General features: G+C 33.7%; 3 protein-coding genes across 4 annotated transcripts; 1 reads left to right on the top strand and 2 right to left on the bottom strand.

Annotated features, from left to right (window-relative positions):
- Positions 1-245: 245 nt before the first annotated feature.
- Positions 246-13,683, bottom strand: LOC125062982 (O-acyltransferase like protein-like). Of its 2 annotated transcripts, none has more exons than XM_047669167.1 (14): positions 13,354-13,683; positions 8,602-8,798; positions 8,254-8,393; positions 8,006-8,184; positions 5,184-5,295; positions 4,831-4,918; positions 4,249-4,418; positions 3,694-3,879; positions 3,301-3,480; positions 2,835-2,985; positions 2,308-2,485; positions 1,808-1,950; positions 1,341-1,453; positions 246-613 (listed from the first exon to the last, which is right to left on the bottom strand). In XM_047669167.1, the coding sequence occupies exons 1-13, from the start codon at positions 13,412-13,414 to the stop codon at positions 1,343-1,345; spliced, it is 1,896 nt and encodes a 631-aa protein (XP_047525123.1). In that variant the 5' UTR covers positions 13,415-13,683; the 3' UTR covers positions 246-613; positions 1,341-1,342. The 2 variants fall into 2 exon arrangements, with proteins under 2 accessions (XP_047525123.1, XP_047525122.1); XM_047669166.1 differs by having other exon boundaries at positions 246-658; positions 13,354-13,682.
- On the top strand, positions 9,241-11,400 carry LOC125062986. Its single transcript, XM_047669171.1, has 2 exons — positions 9,241-9,669; positions 10,422-11,400. The coding sequence occupies exons 1-2, from the start codon at positions 9,241-9,243 to the stop codon at positions 11,238-11,240; spliced, it is 1,248 nt and encodes a 415-aa protein (XP_047525127.1). The 3' UTR covers positions 11,241-11,400.
- Positions 9,668-11,858, bottom strand: LOC125062987 (myosin tail region-interacting protein MTI1-like). The gene is made up of 3 exons (XM_047669172.1): positions 11,487-11,858; positions 11,256-11,359; positions 9,668-10,383 (listed from the first exon to the last, which is right to left on the bottom strand). The coding sequence occupies exons 1-3, from the start codon at positions 11,716-11,718 to the stop codon at positions 9,760-9,762; spliced, it is 960 nt and encodes a 319-aa protein (XP_047525128.1). The 5' UTR covers positions 11,719-11,858; the 3' UTR covers positions 9,668-9,759.
- Positions 13,684-15,556: the final 1,873 nt, after the last annotated feature.

Here is a 15,556-nt window from a genome sequence, read left to right as displayed (position 1 = left end):
TAAATTTTTTTCCAACGCCGATAAAGAAGTTTGACTTCAAAAAGGAACATGGCGCGTAACCGAAAAACGTGACGCGTAACGAAAAAATGTTACACTAAATTTTTTTCCAACCCCGATAAAGAAGTTTCACTTCAAAAACATTGCTACTGATAAGGCCACCCTTTGCACCACGTTTTAAACTGTACTTGTTTGTTTACTGTAATATTTAATTGTGTGTAAAAATTGTAAATAAATAAAAACATACATACTTGGAAAATTTACTTTTATTTCATACACTGTAAACACTTATTAAATTTGTGTGCAAGGACATTTTCATTCTAATGCGTCAAAACTGGTTTTAAGGTTTTTCCATGCAATTTTTCGCTCCTTAAAAAGCTTCCTCAGAGTTCAAGAAAAAAGTAATACTCGAATCCAGCCGCCTCCGAGTTCTGCGCTTAGCGAACTATTTTGCGATTCATTTGCATTTATATCGAATATACAAAATATACTATATTACACTTATAATTATAGAAGTTAAATCTACACAAACTCATTGAACTTTTTTCTGCTTCCGTATCTGGCATTCATGTTTTAGAACTAAATACTGTACTAAAGCTTTGTACAATCCGAATCTCTTATATATAGATTCATATGATTCTTGTATTCAGTCCGAAGAATTCTGAAACAAGTTAAATATAATCTTAGATATTAGTTTTTTTCTATCAAATTATCAATCAATTGTATCAATATCTATGACTATAGCCATAGACTTTTTTTATAGAAAAGTCTAACATTCCTCATTTGCAAAAAAGTTCTGAGTCACTCCAATAGAAAGGAGGGTAAAAAGTAAATCAATGAACGATAGGAATATTCGTCGTCTAGCAATAGGAAGGACGGAGGATAGAGACAGAGACAAGGACCGATTGTTGTCAAGACAACAAACGATAAAAAAAAATATGTTTATTATGGAATATTATTTCACGTTATTAAATTTTAATTGGTAGACATCTCTACTCATCGGCAAATAAGACAGAGGGTGTAGGCCGTAAGGCCATAAGTCATTAAGATGTGAAAATAACTAAAATAAACAAGTCTAGCTGTATCGACATCAGTTAGTGAGCGAATTTCTGGATCATCCAGTTCATTAATATTCGCAAATCAAATAAACCACAGAACAGTTTTTAACTAATTTGACTTTGATGTTATTAAATTATAATGACAATAACAGCTGATACCAACGCCATTGCTCCGACATATTTAATTATATATTTCTCCTACCCAATTCAAAGCCAGAAATCGCCAAATACTCGAACAAAATTCATTTATTTAATATTTTATTCATTTTATTTAAATTCACTTACGATTAAATATTTAAAGATGCTCGCAAAAACATTTGAATCGGTTTTTCCACCATAATGTGTAGCGGGATTGAAGTAATACAGGTCATAAATATTGTAACAAACAAGTGTCCGCCCTGTAAAATAAAATATTGATTAATGCCTAGTTGTTATCCCTGGAATTTTATAAAATCATTACGGTATTTTTGAAAGAAATTCGTGCCAATATCCCGCGATACCGTTTATGTATTCTGATACTTTAGGTATTTAATAACCACTCGTTATTTTAGTAGTAGTATTTAGCGTCATGTTCTGTTTGTACTAATTAAATGACTACAATTCCAACTATAATGACAACACGACTTCAGAGGACAATTTTTACAGAGAGAAGACATTTTTCTTTTGAGGATTTCTACGTAAATTCTACACATTTATGAAAAACAACATGAGATCACGCATACATGTTACGGTTAAGAAATTAGTTGACTTACAATTTCAAAGATGGACATTTTATTGGTATTGGTCTGTAAGCCTATCTGCAGCAAGTCAAAACTCCAATGAATCATCAAGATACAAAGTGACATACGGCCGAATACCTGCCAACCACCCCATGACATAAAGCGCCACCATAATTCTGCAAAAGGAAATTTGACTGTTTCAAAGCAACGCACTTCGTATGGCGGTGGTATTATTTAATATCAGGTGAGCATGCTGCCCGTTTGTTCTATAAAAAATACTGGATTATACCAATTTTTATAGAGAAACTAGCTTTTTTAAGTATTTTTATTTATTCACACTTCATTGCATATATGTTATGAAAAATTAAAATAATAATATCTAAATTTACGAAATAAACAACGCGTGCATCGGGCGCCCAAGGCCATTTACTACGTGGTTTACGTTTATTAATGTTTATACTATTTATAGGTGTTTTATTGTAAATATTATACATATTGATTTTTATTTAACATATTTTAAACTCTGTACTTACGATCAATCCGATATATAGAGCCCAACAACATAACGCTAAAGAATATGGCGTAGACAGGTCTGTCAATAGCTGCATAGACCGTAGAGAGAAGGTAAGACGGCTTTTGCGGCAGCAGATACGCGCTTAGCACCCATGCAAAAATGCCGACTATGGAGATACGGTATAGTACTCGGAACCACTGCAAAATACGATGCAATATTAGTGCACTGAACAAACTTAAAAACTGTTAAATGTTTTATCACAATGTTAAGGTTACTTTCCATGCCTATTATGGATATAAATAAAGCATTTAAACAGAACTAATAGGAATTACCACAGTAACTTTTATATAAACTTTATTTGTTTTTTCCGGTTATGGATTTACAAAATCTTTAATGCTTAGCCATAGTCTATGTAGCATAAACTGTCCCATTTGGTTTTGAGGTTTCTTAAATAAATAATGCATTTAAACCAGGGAAACACATCGAGATCTACTAGGTAGGTCTTCTACTAGGTACTATCGACTTTGAAAATAAGGTTAAACTTACTCGGTAGTTTTGCAAATTGATTTTGTCTTCCCTTAGATTGTAATATAGGAATCCGAGCATCACGCCTAGCAATGAGGCGGGCAAACTGCCCCAAGGGGCGGCATACAACCAGTTAAAAGACGGCTCTCCGTGGTACAATTTCCTCACATATCTATTCGATAAGGACAAACAAAGTATTCGGATAATTCACATAATAACACAATGTATTTGTGATATATTCTTAGAGTACAAGAACTTCCAGCGTTACAGGTGTTTATAGGACGCAGTTAGCACAGTCTTATTTGATATCCATTATCAATTTTCTTAGGAATATCGTAACCACAGGAACACACAAGCACGTATATTTTATAAAATAAGTAAGTAAATTGAATTCGTAGCACTAAAATTATTTACATTTTTCTTATACTCGCTGCAAAGATCTCGACTGTTTATGTTTAAATGAATTCATGAACACTCTCAAACTTACTCAGGGGTCGTGATGAAAACCATAGCAGTTAAGTCGTATGTATAAGCAGCAACGAAAATACACAGAACGGCGACAACGAACATAACCAGAAGCGTTTTAATAGCGGCTCTCCTCCGTTGGGTTAGCACTATTGCCAGTAGAATAGCTAAGGCATACAGCTGCATATCCACTGCAATAAACCTGAAAACCGTATTTATAAATCCATCATACTATAAGCTCATTTCGGCGTTCTTATAGGAAATATTTTAGATATTATGATATCTCGCCACAAGGTCTTGTTGTGGTTAGGATGGACAGAGGTCCCAGCTGCTATCTTAACCACTCAATGTAATTAACGTTTTGTGTACCTTCAACAAAAACTGTTGGGATAAAGTTATACTTATAAAAAAATACCATGTTTGCAGTAGACAACGATCGTTAGGGCGATACAGGTTGTGTATGAAGAGTGCGTGAGACCACCACTTGAGCCGGCAGAGTTGAGCCTCCTTATCCATGATCGGGATCCATAGTGGACCGTCACCCAGAAATCGGCTCCACGTTGCCGTGCAATACACCATGAACATGTATACAGGGAATATTCTGAAATAATATAAATACTATAACAATACATAAGCTACTATGTGCTCTAAGGTTTGTTTTAATATATCAGATACTGGCCGCATTTTGGTAAATAACTTACCTAAATGAAAGATTATGTACTGAAGTTAATAAGAGTACTGTTAGCGGAGTCGTGGATCAAAGAAACCCTCGCTTAGGGATTTCTTTGATCCACGTCATGCATCTTTATATGTGCGCAAAACATTCACAGTACGGCGGTAAAATTACGCATTAATGTTTAATCAGTGCAAAATGTACCCTGTGCCTTCGCCCAATAACCAAATTGTGTTTTAATAGATATTGAAACAATGGCCTCCGTCGCAACATCCGTATGTCAGGAAATCGATATACCTGAATATTCTTCGTAGAAGCATAATGAAGAAAAGTTGAATGCTTGAGATCTTGTGACGTGATTCCATCAATTGGAAGTTGTGGATGAAGAGAAAGCTGGATAGCAATATATAGCCTTGCACACCGATGCTGCCATTCGTAAGAAACATAGCCAGTGGGTGCTGCCGTCTCTAGATATAGATCAGAATTTATTTAATTTTTTTATTGCGAACAATATATTAAGTCATTTTTATGATTAACGAAAATGTCTAGTGAATTTTTTTTTTTATATATTACGTATATTTGTTATGTTTTATATGTTTTATCTATACAACATGTACGAATATTACCTATTTCGAGTTAATTAGGCAAATCAATGTATAATTCCTAATAACCAACATTAATTTCGACCAGTAGTAATTACGACTTTTAGTTATGATAAAATAAGTTGTATTTTCACGAGCATATTACATATTATCAGTAGCAATATAATGGATTATAATTTTTAAATTTACATTCAAAATTAAAATATCACCAATATAAAAAGGATAATTAATGAAAGAAGAATTTACAGTGAGCTATTAAATGGAGCGGACTACTTACAGTTTCCAAAAAGTCCGGATTGTGCAAGTAGCTGATGTGTGAAACAATCACCGAGTGAACCAAGATCTCCATGATAAGACTAACGGATCTAAAAATAATTTCACGAATAAGAGTACCTTTAAAGCCAAATTTTATTCCATACTAATGAGAAAAATAAATTAAATAGACGCTATAAAAATTCAATCAGAGTTTTTTAAATCTTTGTCAAATTTATTGAATTGTCGATCATTATCAATTGAAATCTACAATTTATCAACTTTAATCCATTATAATTAATTACAGATATAATAGTTATGATGTAGTTATTTTTTAATTCAGTTATTAATGGAGATTTACGTTTAACTTAAACTTACTTGATGCCATGTATGGGGTTGAACCGGGATACAAGAGTGTCATCATTGGGGTAAATGTGAATGAGCTTCTTGAAGTTGTTGATGATAGACCATGATAAGAGCAGCTGGTTGTCTATAAAGCAAGAAGTGAGAGGTATTTAAATTTGTACATTAATTGATTAGACATAACTCATTTTGCTATATATACTTTATTTAGTAAATGTTATTTTTTACATAAAATGTCGGAACGAAATTTTGTTCTTTTTTTGTGCACAATAGAACATATGTATAAGTTTTTATTTATAAATTTATTCTTATAAATCGAGTATCGATGATTTTAGATGTAAGCTAGTATATGATTATGTTCTATTTAAAACAATGGAAATAGAAAAATAATTAGCAATTGTATGTCCAATTAAGTATAGGAAAATCTTGTTGTACGAATCGAAGATCAAATTATGAATGTCAATTAGCGAACCTTTATCTTTAGAGGATAGTATCTTATAATATGTGGAGGAAGGATGGTGAACAGTTCTTCTAACCTAAAGGAAACATCTTTGATCAGTCTTACCACTGACTGGCTCGTGGCAGTGGCTTAAATCTAATTTATAAAATTCTCGTGTCGCACTGTTTGTGGTTAAACTCCTCCGAAACGGCTCGACTGATTCTCATGAAATTTTGTGTGCATATTGGGTATGTCTGAAAATCGGACAACAACAATTTTTCATCCCCCTAAATATTAAGGGTAGTCCACTATACCTACATACCTATACCTAAATATTTATTTTTTATTTTTAGATATTTTTTTCTGTTTTTATTTTTTTATGATACAGCATTAAAAAATACATACAACCCCTAACTTTCACCCCTCTACGATCAACTCCTATTTTTTTTAAATGGCCTGGCGAACATCGTACCGCCTAACAGTCGATTCTTTATTTTTTTTTAAATACTTATTCTGCTATTCGGGACACCGGTCTAGCTAAGATAAAAAAAAGAAAGTTGATAATGCAACAAACACATTATGTCAAAAAATAAAAATTTACCTTCCCGGAACCCCTCCACTTGAACTTTATGATATGGTATTAAAGTTCAAATTGCCTTTAAATATTATTACGAATATTTTGTATGGGAATATAGAAAAGTGTTGTTTTTAGACTTTTTCACTCAATTTTTTGACGTGATATATAAGATAACAATTTTTTCATATAAAATTTGAAAAAATTGTTATCTTCATTAATTCCTTACTTCCCAAAAACTTATATCACCAATAAGACGTTATCACGTAAACATCTCGATCGTAAACCTACTTTACAAACAACCAATTTTTTTTTTAAATTTTTCTCTCCGTAAGAACCATCCTCGTACTTCAAGGAATATTATAAAAAAAGAATCAGACAAATCGGTCAAGCCGTTTTTATGTTATGTCGTCACAACGGAAAACGTGTTTCATTTTTATATATATAGATGATGACATACATGGCAAAACGACGTTTGCCCGGTCAGCTAGTAAATATATAGATACTTAGCGAGCGTAATAACTTCGTTAGCGCGGCTCATTATATGACGTGATCTTAGTGATTCGTAGGCACGGATAGTGTCGCTACAAATCCTTCCGTTCCTTATTATAGGTTTATTAATTATTTTTTTCTTTATATTTTTTTAATGCATGAAAACAGTCACATACAAATTGTGCAAGAATGGCAAATCTTTTTAAATAAGTCAAAAAATCAAAAAAATCAAAATCAAAATCAAAATACGTTTATTCAATTTAGATGCTTCTTAGAGCATGCTTATGAATGTCAACAACGTTTACAAAATTCAAAAGATGAATATATATAAAAAATATATTTAATTTAATAAGTCTAAATATTAATTATGACATGATATAAATGACGTATAAATGACAAAGTAAGATAGATCATGTGGACAAAAAAACTTCGAGAATTAATTATTATTAATGATTGCATGTTTTATGCTGGATTAACCAGTTTAACTTGTTTAAAACAATACAATTTCATCAGTTCGGAAATTACACAACTAAAGGGTTAATGGTCTACTTAGAAGGAGAGGAATAAATAGAAGACAGAACAAGTTATATTTATGATAGTATCAATTATTAAAACCTTGGGGTATTTCTGTTTAGTGAGTTTGTAGGCAAGTTTGCTTATACTTTTGTAGTTTGCGTCCGGGAGGTTAACAGAGTCAATTACCAGAACTTTAAAAACGGGAAATGACGAAATTATGTAGATTTTTTTTATCTTAACTATGTCATATAATAAATTGAAGCCGTTTTCAAGTACCAGGAGGATTAGGATCCACCACTTGCATTTTACAAGCGTACGTCTGAGAAATAATTGTTAAAACAGATGTATGACTCCTTATTGACTACACTTCATATACGTGTTATTAGCTTTTTCTAGACAGTTTTTATTATTTTTAAAGAAGAGTAAGATTAAGTATATAAAAACAAAAGTAAGTTTTTTTTGTTTCAGTTATTAATTTTAATCTATAATATAATAATAGTAAACACAAAATATTAATATTACTACGTAATCCTTTTTGTCTGCCTCTTACAATGCGTGGTACTAAAAACATTTCAATTACCAGGTAATCATTAATTAATATAGTTATGTTACGATTAGTCAGAGATTATCAAGAGCTATTATATAATATTTTTTTCGAAAGCCTGGTAAAAATACAGTGGCAATTTTTAACTTAAGGCTCAATTATTAGGCTACTACTTGATCGTACGACTTTAGTGTGGATTTGGCACGGCCTTCTATTCCCACTGAAAAATCATCCCCCGATGGTAAAAGTACTAGGGACATATACAAGCATACCTTTTTTATCTTTATTCCTGAAGAGGTCATAAAAAGTTCCAAGAAGATTGGCCACAAGGAGGGCGGCGCATAGTACGAAAAATCCTTGGTCGGCGACATCAGGCGGCACGCGTCGCGGTGTCTGCGCGCTCTTGCAGTAATCCAGGTGGATCAGGGTCGCGTCTAACCCATATTGAGACCTGTATCAGAGGCTCTTACATATCTGCCACCGAACTTGTAAGATACACTATAAGAATACACGTTCTCACCTGGTAATATCGTTAACACACTGCTGGAATTGCTTTCGGTTGGAAAGATGGCCATCGGCCCTGCCAAAACAGGTCAAGCTTGAGCATAGCCCGCGATGGATTAGTGTATGATTGAAGTGATGTTTCTCATTGGAGTTAGCCTGCCAATACACAAAAATGCTAAAGAATAGATTTTAAATGTACTTAAAAATATCACAAAACTGTTTTACTACGAATTCCGTGAATTGTGAAAATAGCCAGCACGATATCTAGCGACAAGCCTTTGGGCCTACAATATCAAATTTTAAAAGTTTACGTCGCAGAAATTGTAAACTAATTTCTGTATACCGTATTACAATGTTTACTTACCTGGAGGATATCATAGAGTTTCTTGCCCCTGTAGTAGATATGTGAGAAGCCATAGTTTTTCGGGCTGTCTATGGAGGTCACTCCATTGTCTTTAGGAATAGTAAGTTGAAAGGAGCCGAGACAGAAAACTCCATTTTTAACGAGACACGTATCGTAGTCATCAAGTTGGAACAGAGGAGGCATTGAATAGTATTCATCTGTAAATAAGATAATATATTATTTCTAAAAACATAAACAAATTAATTAATGGTGTTTGTTCGATAAAATTGAACTTTATGTAAATTAGATGGAATATTTCGCGGATCAATATGTTACATAATAATCTTGTAGGTTCCGAATAAATCAGTAAGTAAATCAGTAATCATTAATATTTATTATCAATTTTATTTTCTTGACCTTGGCGTCTATAAATAGGTACAGTTATTCAGTAGCCGCGTACTGACTGAGCGAGCAGCCTCGCGAAGCAGCCTCGGACGTTTGCTTCGCAACGTTTGCCGCGCGAGGCAGCCTCGGTCTGTAAGTTTTCTAATCCGAGGCTGCCTCGCGCGGCAAGTCCGAGCCATCGTGAGCATCGACGCTCAGTTTAACTTGAAGTCGAATAGAGACCGCGCGTGCCCGTATAGTTTGCCCGAGACCACCATGAGGCCGCACATTCGGAAAGCTGTCGCTACCACTGCCTTTTTAATAATTCTAAGGCTTGCAAAAAAAAGAAAACAGAAAACTAAACGTTTTTGGATTAAACTCTTATACAAAAATAGATTACAGGCTGGGAACAGATTATTTGAAGAGTTGTGCTTCGATGACGAAGAAAAAAATTTCACTCGAATGAGTAAAATCGAATTTGACAATGTGTATTCTCTCATAAACGCCAAAATAAGCAAGAAGGACACAAATTTTCGAGAAGCAATATCCGCTAGGGAAAGATTATTAGTGACGTTGAGATTTTTGGCCACAGGAGATTCTTATACCAGTCTACAGTATCTATTTCGTATATCAAAACAAAGGATATCGGTTATAGTTCCTGAAGTCTGTGATGCTATAATTGAGGTGTTAAAGGATTATGTTAAGGTAAAATAAAATTACATATTTTTATTATTTTTTTATTAATCTGATTAGAAAATTGGACAAATAATATAAGAAAATTAAACAAACAAATATTTAATGATGAGGAGCTGGAGAAGGAGGAGGGGGAGGCATCGAAATTGGTGAGATAGGAGGCATTGGTGAGGCAGCAGGCATCGGTGAAGTAGAAGGCATCGATGAGGCAGGAGGCATCGGTGAAGTAGGAGGCATCGGTGAAGTAGGAGGCATCGGTGAGGTAGAAGGCATTGGTGAGGCAGCAGGCATCGAATATGTAGATGGCGTCGATGAGGAAGAGGGATGAGACATATATCTTAAATTATCGTGTTCACCATATGATTGAGTATAATAACTATAACCACTGTATGCTCCCATGTCTGCATCAAAGATAATTTTATTTATTGCATTTTTTACGTATGCTAATGTAATTTTATCATACTTTCTCAACTCATTTCCTATATATTGGCCATACACATTATAGGGATCATTTTTTTCTGATATATTATCGCTTGCACACTGTTGTAAGAGTGTTAATGCTTCAGATATGGCGTTATCAGTAAGATCATCACTTTCGTTCATTTTGGATCTCTTTTTAGGTCTAGTTGACTTTTGTTTAGGTCCTTCCGTTGTCGTCGAGTTTGAAGTTTCATTTTTTTCTTCGTTATAACCGTCATCATTTCGAGTATTATCCAGACTTGCATTCTGTAAAGATAGAAATTATTACTTAATTTTATTTACAGATACCATCATCCGAAGAAGAGTGGCTTACCATAGCCAAAGAGTTTGAGAGCAAATGGAATTTCCCACATGTCATAGGAGCAATGGATGGGAAGCATGTTATATTACAGTCGCCGATAAATAGTGGCAATGATTATGACTGTTACAAAATGTTTCCAAGTATAGTGCTGTTTGCTTTAGTTGACGCTAACTATAAATTTCTGTACGTAGACGTTGGCAGCAAAGGACGTATATCAGATGGCGGTGTGTTTAAAAATACCAATTTATATAAAAAGGTCGAAAAGAAGGAATTGAACATTCCTTCACCAGAAATATTACAAATACCGTATAAAATTGCAGTGCCCTATTTTATTCTAGGCGATAAAGCTTTTGCTCTCAATGATTACACATTGAAACCTTATGAAGGTACTCCAGAAAGAGGTTCAATGGAAAGGATTTTCAATTACAGGCTGTCCAGAGCAAGAAGAGTTGTGGAGAATGCCTTTGGCATTTTAAGCTCCGTTTTTAGAGTACTGAGGAAGCCGCTACTATTAGAACCAGAAAAAGCTACGAAAGTCGTATTGACTACCATATGCTTATATAACTACTTGCGTAGAGATTTAGCTTCCTCACAAAGGTTCACTCCCCCAGGATCATTCGATGCCGAAGTTGAAGGGACAGTAATACCCGGCCGATGGCGACAGGATACAGAAATGTCATCAATGCTATCTATTCAAGCCATACCACGGCGAGGATCAACAAATATAAAAGAAATACGTTCACATTTAGGGAGACATTTCATAACAAACGGAGCAATTTCTTGGCAGAATAATTATCAGTAAATAATAGGTACTCACTTCTTCACCTAAAGTATCTTGTGTATTTCCTGGGTGATTTCTATCTCCTAGAAAACTGAAGGCTTCATAGGCATACCAATTCGAAACATATATTTCACCACGACCTGCAGTATAAAATAAAAAAAAATAATATTAGAAATAATATTAGAAATAATATAAAAACCGATGTAACTTTGGATATAATAAAATGAATGTTGTTAACCCTAATCATAAACATTAAATAATAAATACCTGATCCTGTGATTCGGCTTTTTTTTTCTCTCGACTTTTCCCTCCTGTAAGACCCTAGTAAAGAGTCCATTTTTTTCTTTAATTCAGCTATTGGAAGGTTCATTTCCTGGCTTATTTTTCTCCATGCATCTTCCCTTAGTCCTCTATTTGTGTAATCAGGACATTGCGCATCCCAAAGTCGTCTATATTCACCATATAGTCGTATTAATTTAAGACACTGTTCTTTATCCATGACGCACAACTAACACGCAACGAATAAGCGAGGCAAAACACTACCGTCTTGAGTGAGCGCGGCAAACGTACTGAGGCGCCTTTGAACATCGACAAAAACCGACAACGTTCGGCTCGGGCCGCGGCACGCTCGGGCGAGGCAGCGCGTGCGTTTGCCTCGGGCGAGGCACGTCTTGACCGACCGAGGATTTGCCTCGCGAGGCAGCCTCGCGAGGCTGCTCGCTCAGTCAGTACGCGGCTAGTTGTATCAACTAGTAAAAAATAAGTATGTTTTTTTTATTTAATGGAGCATAACAACAGTAAAATTATTTTTAATCTGTTTGGAGCAGTGTTGGTCTAGAGGCTTAAGAATGCGACCCTAACCCTGACAATTCTCAGGAAACCAGCAAGCATAATCCCAAAAAAAATAACAACGATTCGTCAGATAGCAGAAACCTAATTAATGATACTGCGATACATTCTTTTTTGAAAGAAAAAAAACTGTCAGATATAGCCCAGATATTTTATATTATAATAATAAAAAAGCAATCAATTTTTTTGTAATTTGTGTCGTAAAATTATATAAAATTATAATTCGTGAGGTAATAAAATATCATATTTCTGCTTTAAAAATTGACCGCGTTAATTGAAATCAAGACTTGAGAGTAAAATTAGGGGTTCATGCTCCTCTACTGGTGCGTCAACTCCAACTGTAAACGGCGTGGCAAACTCGCTAAAAATAACGCCCAGCGCAGAAGTCTGGAATAGCGTTGGCTGCCGTTAAAAAAGCTGGCTTCTAATGCTCAGGAATATCCTAGGCTAGTTATGAATATGGAATTCACCGGAACTTGCTCATAGTAATTTTTACTTATTTACGCGCTTAATTAAACAGCTCAGAAGCCTTTAATTTTAAACAACAGTCGCCTTGGTACAAGATTTTTCTGCAGGGCCAGATATCTTTCGTATATATGGGCCTCGGTCAGCTATAGCGTGACTGGACTATTATTATTACAATAGAGATTTTTATATGTAAATACTTATTAATTGCGTGTTTAATTTAAAAAAATCCTTAGAACAGATCCCAACCCTATAATCATGTTGAAAATCTTTGTTATCATCTTCAAAGTATGTTTCAAATATTTGAGCAAAACACAAAAATAACTTGCTAAATCGTCCATCCAGATCGCATTAAAGATGGATCTCCTATTTCATCTAACGTAAACAATTTATAATTTTATAATCTAAAATCGAATTACAATGTGATGATTTTTATGTTCTATTTCCATGTTTTGGCAAAAATAAACTATAAATTAAAAAACTGATCGTTTAAATATTAAATTAAGAATCAGTAGAGATTTTAAAACAAAACCACTTATGAATTTATATAAATCGTAAACAATATAATAAAAAAGAGTGTTACACTTATACCTTTATCTTTTTTTCGAAATCATAAATAATAACAATTGAGTTTCCTTAGCAATATGAAATAATAATTAGTAAAAGAACTTCCTCAAATTCATGAAATAAATAAAAATTTACCAATTTTTACTTTTAAATTTATGTATAGAAACTACCTATAATTTGTATAAAATTTAAATATTTTTTACTTTTAATTTTGTTATCAGCAACTTCAGTTTTCAATTTATATTACTCTTACCTTTAAGAAAAGTTCCACTAGCCGTGGACGCCAAAAGCAAAAAAGCGAAACACGTATCCATCCTTACAACACTACCACCATCTAGTTTTACACTGAACCGATTATCCTCACACCATGAATTATAAGGTCGAAGTAATCTTGTTTACATAGAATATAAGAATGCTAAGCTTATGCGGATATGTTTTTGTTACTTTATGTAAACCAAAGGCAAATAAAGACCGTAAAATTTAATACTAAATTACAGATTAATTGTCAATAATTTTATTGAATTTATTTACGTAATATTCTATTGATATCCATCCTGGATATGGAGATGGAATAGAATGAAAAGGAACAAGGGCAGACCAATAGAGCGATGGGCCGACGGGATCGAAAGGTAGCTGGAAAAAATGGAATGACGATGGCACAAAATAAAATAGGGTGGAAAAAGTGAAAGAGGCCTTCTCCCGGACCGCATCTTTGTTAATAATATGTGGATGAATAAAGGCTTATTATTTTATTATTATATATAATATAGCATATCTATACTAGAAGTAACATCCAATAGGACATGATATACTTATTTCTGCCTCTGTTTTAATGTTAGGATATTGTGCAGATGTGTGCTTGACAACCGAAAAAGAATATGGATTTGCTGGAAATCGGACAAAGGACGTTCGAGATAAGTATCACGTGCGCTAACCACTAAACCATGTATATTTATAAAAACAAAATCAGCCTAATTAGAAAATTTCTTCTTTTTCTACTAAATTTTGTTTACGCTGTGATGAAAAGAGACGACGAGCGACCCTGAGGGACTATCATTTTTTTATATATATATATAGAGGGGAAACGGGCAGGAGGTTCACCTAGTGTCAAGAGTCATGTCAATGGCAGAGGGTTCGCGAGTACATTGTCCGCCTAAGAATTGGTACGCTCTTTTCTCGAAGGACCCTAAGTCGAATTAGTTTGAAAATACTGCAGTAACAACTCCCTTAAGAAACACTCAGTTGTGGAACAACCGACGTAAATAAACTTATAGAATCACAACCAATCTATGGAAATCAACAGCGGTTTACAAAAATAAAATCGAAATATTGAAAGAATAATTCGGTACCTAAATAGCAAATAAACAGAGTTTCATTTTTCATACGTTTTCTTCAAAGTGTGCGAAGATAAATATTTTAAATTAGCTAGTTGTTTTTAACATATGAAGGTTTAAAAATAATTGCATTTCTTTTTCTTTCTTATGTTGGTAGCGCAATATAAGAAAGACCGGCTTAAAGAATAACCGCACATTATATTTAAGTTTGTTATTCCACTTCGTTGTGTTGACGCAATGGTGAAGACATAAGTTATTTATTAACACTTCGTTGCATATACATTAATATAGTACAATTGACATAATTAAATAAAAAGGAGAGCAACTGGCGGCCTTATCGCTTTCGAGCGATCTCTTCCAGGCAACCACTGTGAGAAAAAAAAGTATTAAATTACATAAGAAAGGCAAGAAGTGCAAAAATACATGTATTACATTTAGTTGTTTAGAAAAAGAAACTTATCAGGAACAAAAAACAAACTAAACTAATAAAGTAGAATGAAAAAAAAAAAAAAAATTGTGAATCCTCTCGAATGCAGTCCACTATTAGATCAAGGATATCTCTGAAATCTTAATTAATAAGGTAATTAGAACCAAAATATAAACATTGCTTTTTTCATAATGTGAATAATTACTAGTTTAGTCTTTATTAATTACTACTTTAAACTTAATTATAAAAGGTATACAAAATATACTGCAAGTCATACATGCAATAACACATAGTAGTTTTTTAACTAAAATTGCAAGTAATGACTTACGCTCCCTTTTAATCAAATGCACAGAGTTAGAACACCGGTATTTAGGTTATTCGATTGATGCTACACTTAAATCACATCCTTAAGTTCAGATTTAGAAGCGAAACTTAGCAAAGTGTGACTTCCGTATGGCAAAAACGTATACATATATGCGATTTTGACATACGGGATAGATTGTGATTCGTTCGGGATTTTGAGAGTGCATTGTAAAACAAAGCAATAAACACGCAATTTCAGTTAACGAGTATTTTCCTTGATTATAGAGCCTTACATAATTATGTTTAAAAACTATGACCATGACAAGGGCGTCAATACTCGATTGTCAAGGGGGGCAAGGAGCCAGGAGGTACAAAGGATGGTAAAAATATGA

The sequence above is a fragment of the Pieris napi genome, chromosome 2 (genome assembly GCF_905475465.1).
Source record: "Pieris napi chromosome 2, ilPieNapi1.2, whole genome shotgun sequence".
NCBI lineage: Eukaryota > Metazoa > Arthropoda > Insecta > Lepidoptera > Pieridae > Pieris > Pieris napi.
The sequence above is the reverse complement of the archived record's forward strand: the minus strand, read 5'-3'. Positions and strand labels throughout refer to the sequence as shown.

Excerpts from the sequence above, each read along its gene's own strand:
- LOC125062986 (XM_047669171.1), top strand. The coding sequence starts at position 9,241 with ATGAGGCCGCACATTCGGAAAGCTGTCGCTACCACTGCCTTTTTAATA. Across the intron at positions 9,670-10,421 it reads TGTTAAAGGATTATGTTAAG|ATACCATCATCCGAAGAAGA; the intron begins GTAAAATAAAAT and ends TTTTATTTACAG.
- LOC125062982 (XM_047669167.1), bottom strand. The coding sequence starts at position 13,414 with ATGGATACGTGTTTCGCTTTTTTGCTTTTGGCGTCCACGGCTAGTGGA. Across the intron at positions 4,919-5,183 it reads AACCCCATACATGGCATCAA|ATCCGTTAGTCTTATCATGG; the intron begins GTAAGTTTAAGT and ends AATTATTTTTAG. Across the intron at positions 1,951-2,307 it reads CTCTATATATCGGATTGATC|AATTATGGTGGCGCTTTATG; the intron begins GTAAGTACAGAG and ends TTCCTTTTGCAG.
- LOC125062987 (XM_047669172.1), bottom strand. The coding sequence starts at position 11,718 with ATGGATAAAGAACAGTGTCTTAAATTAATACGACTATATGGTGAATAT. Across the intron at positions 11,360-11,486 it reads AAGCCGAATCACAGGATCAG|GTCGTGGTGAAATATATGTT; the intron begins GTATTTATTATT and ends TTTATACTGCAG. Across the intron at positions 10,384-11,255 it reads AAGATACTTTAGGTGAAGAA|AATGCAAGTCTGGATAATAC; the intron begins GTGAGTACCTAT and ends CTATCTTTACAG.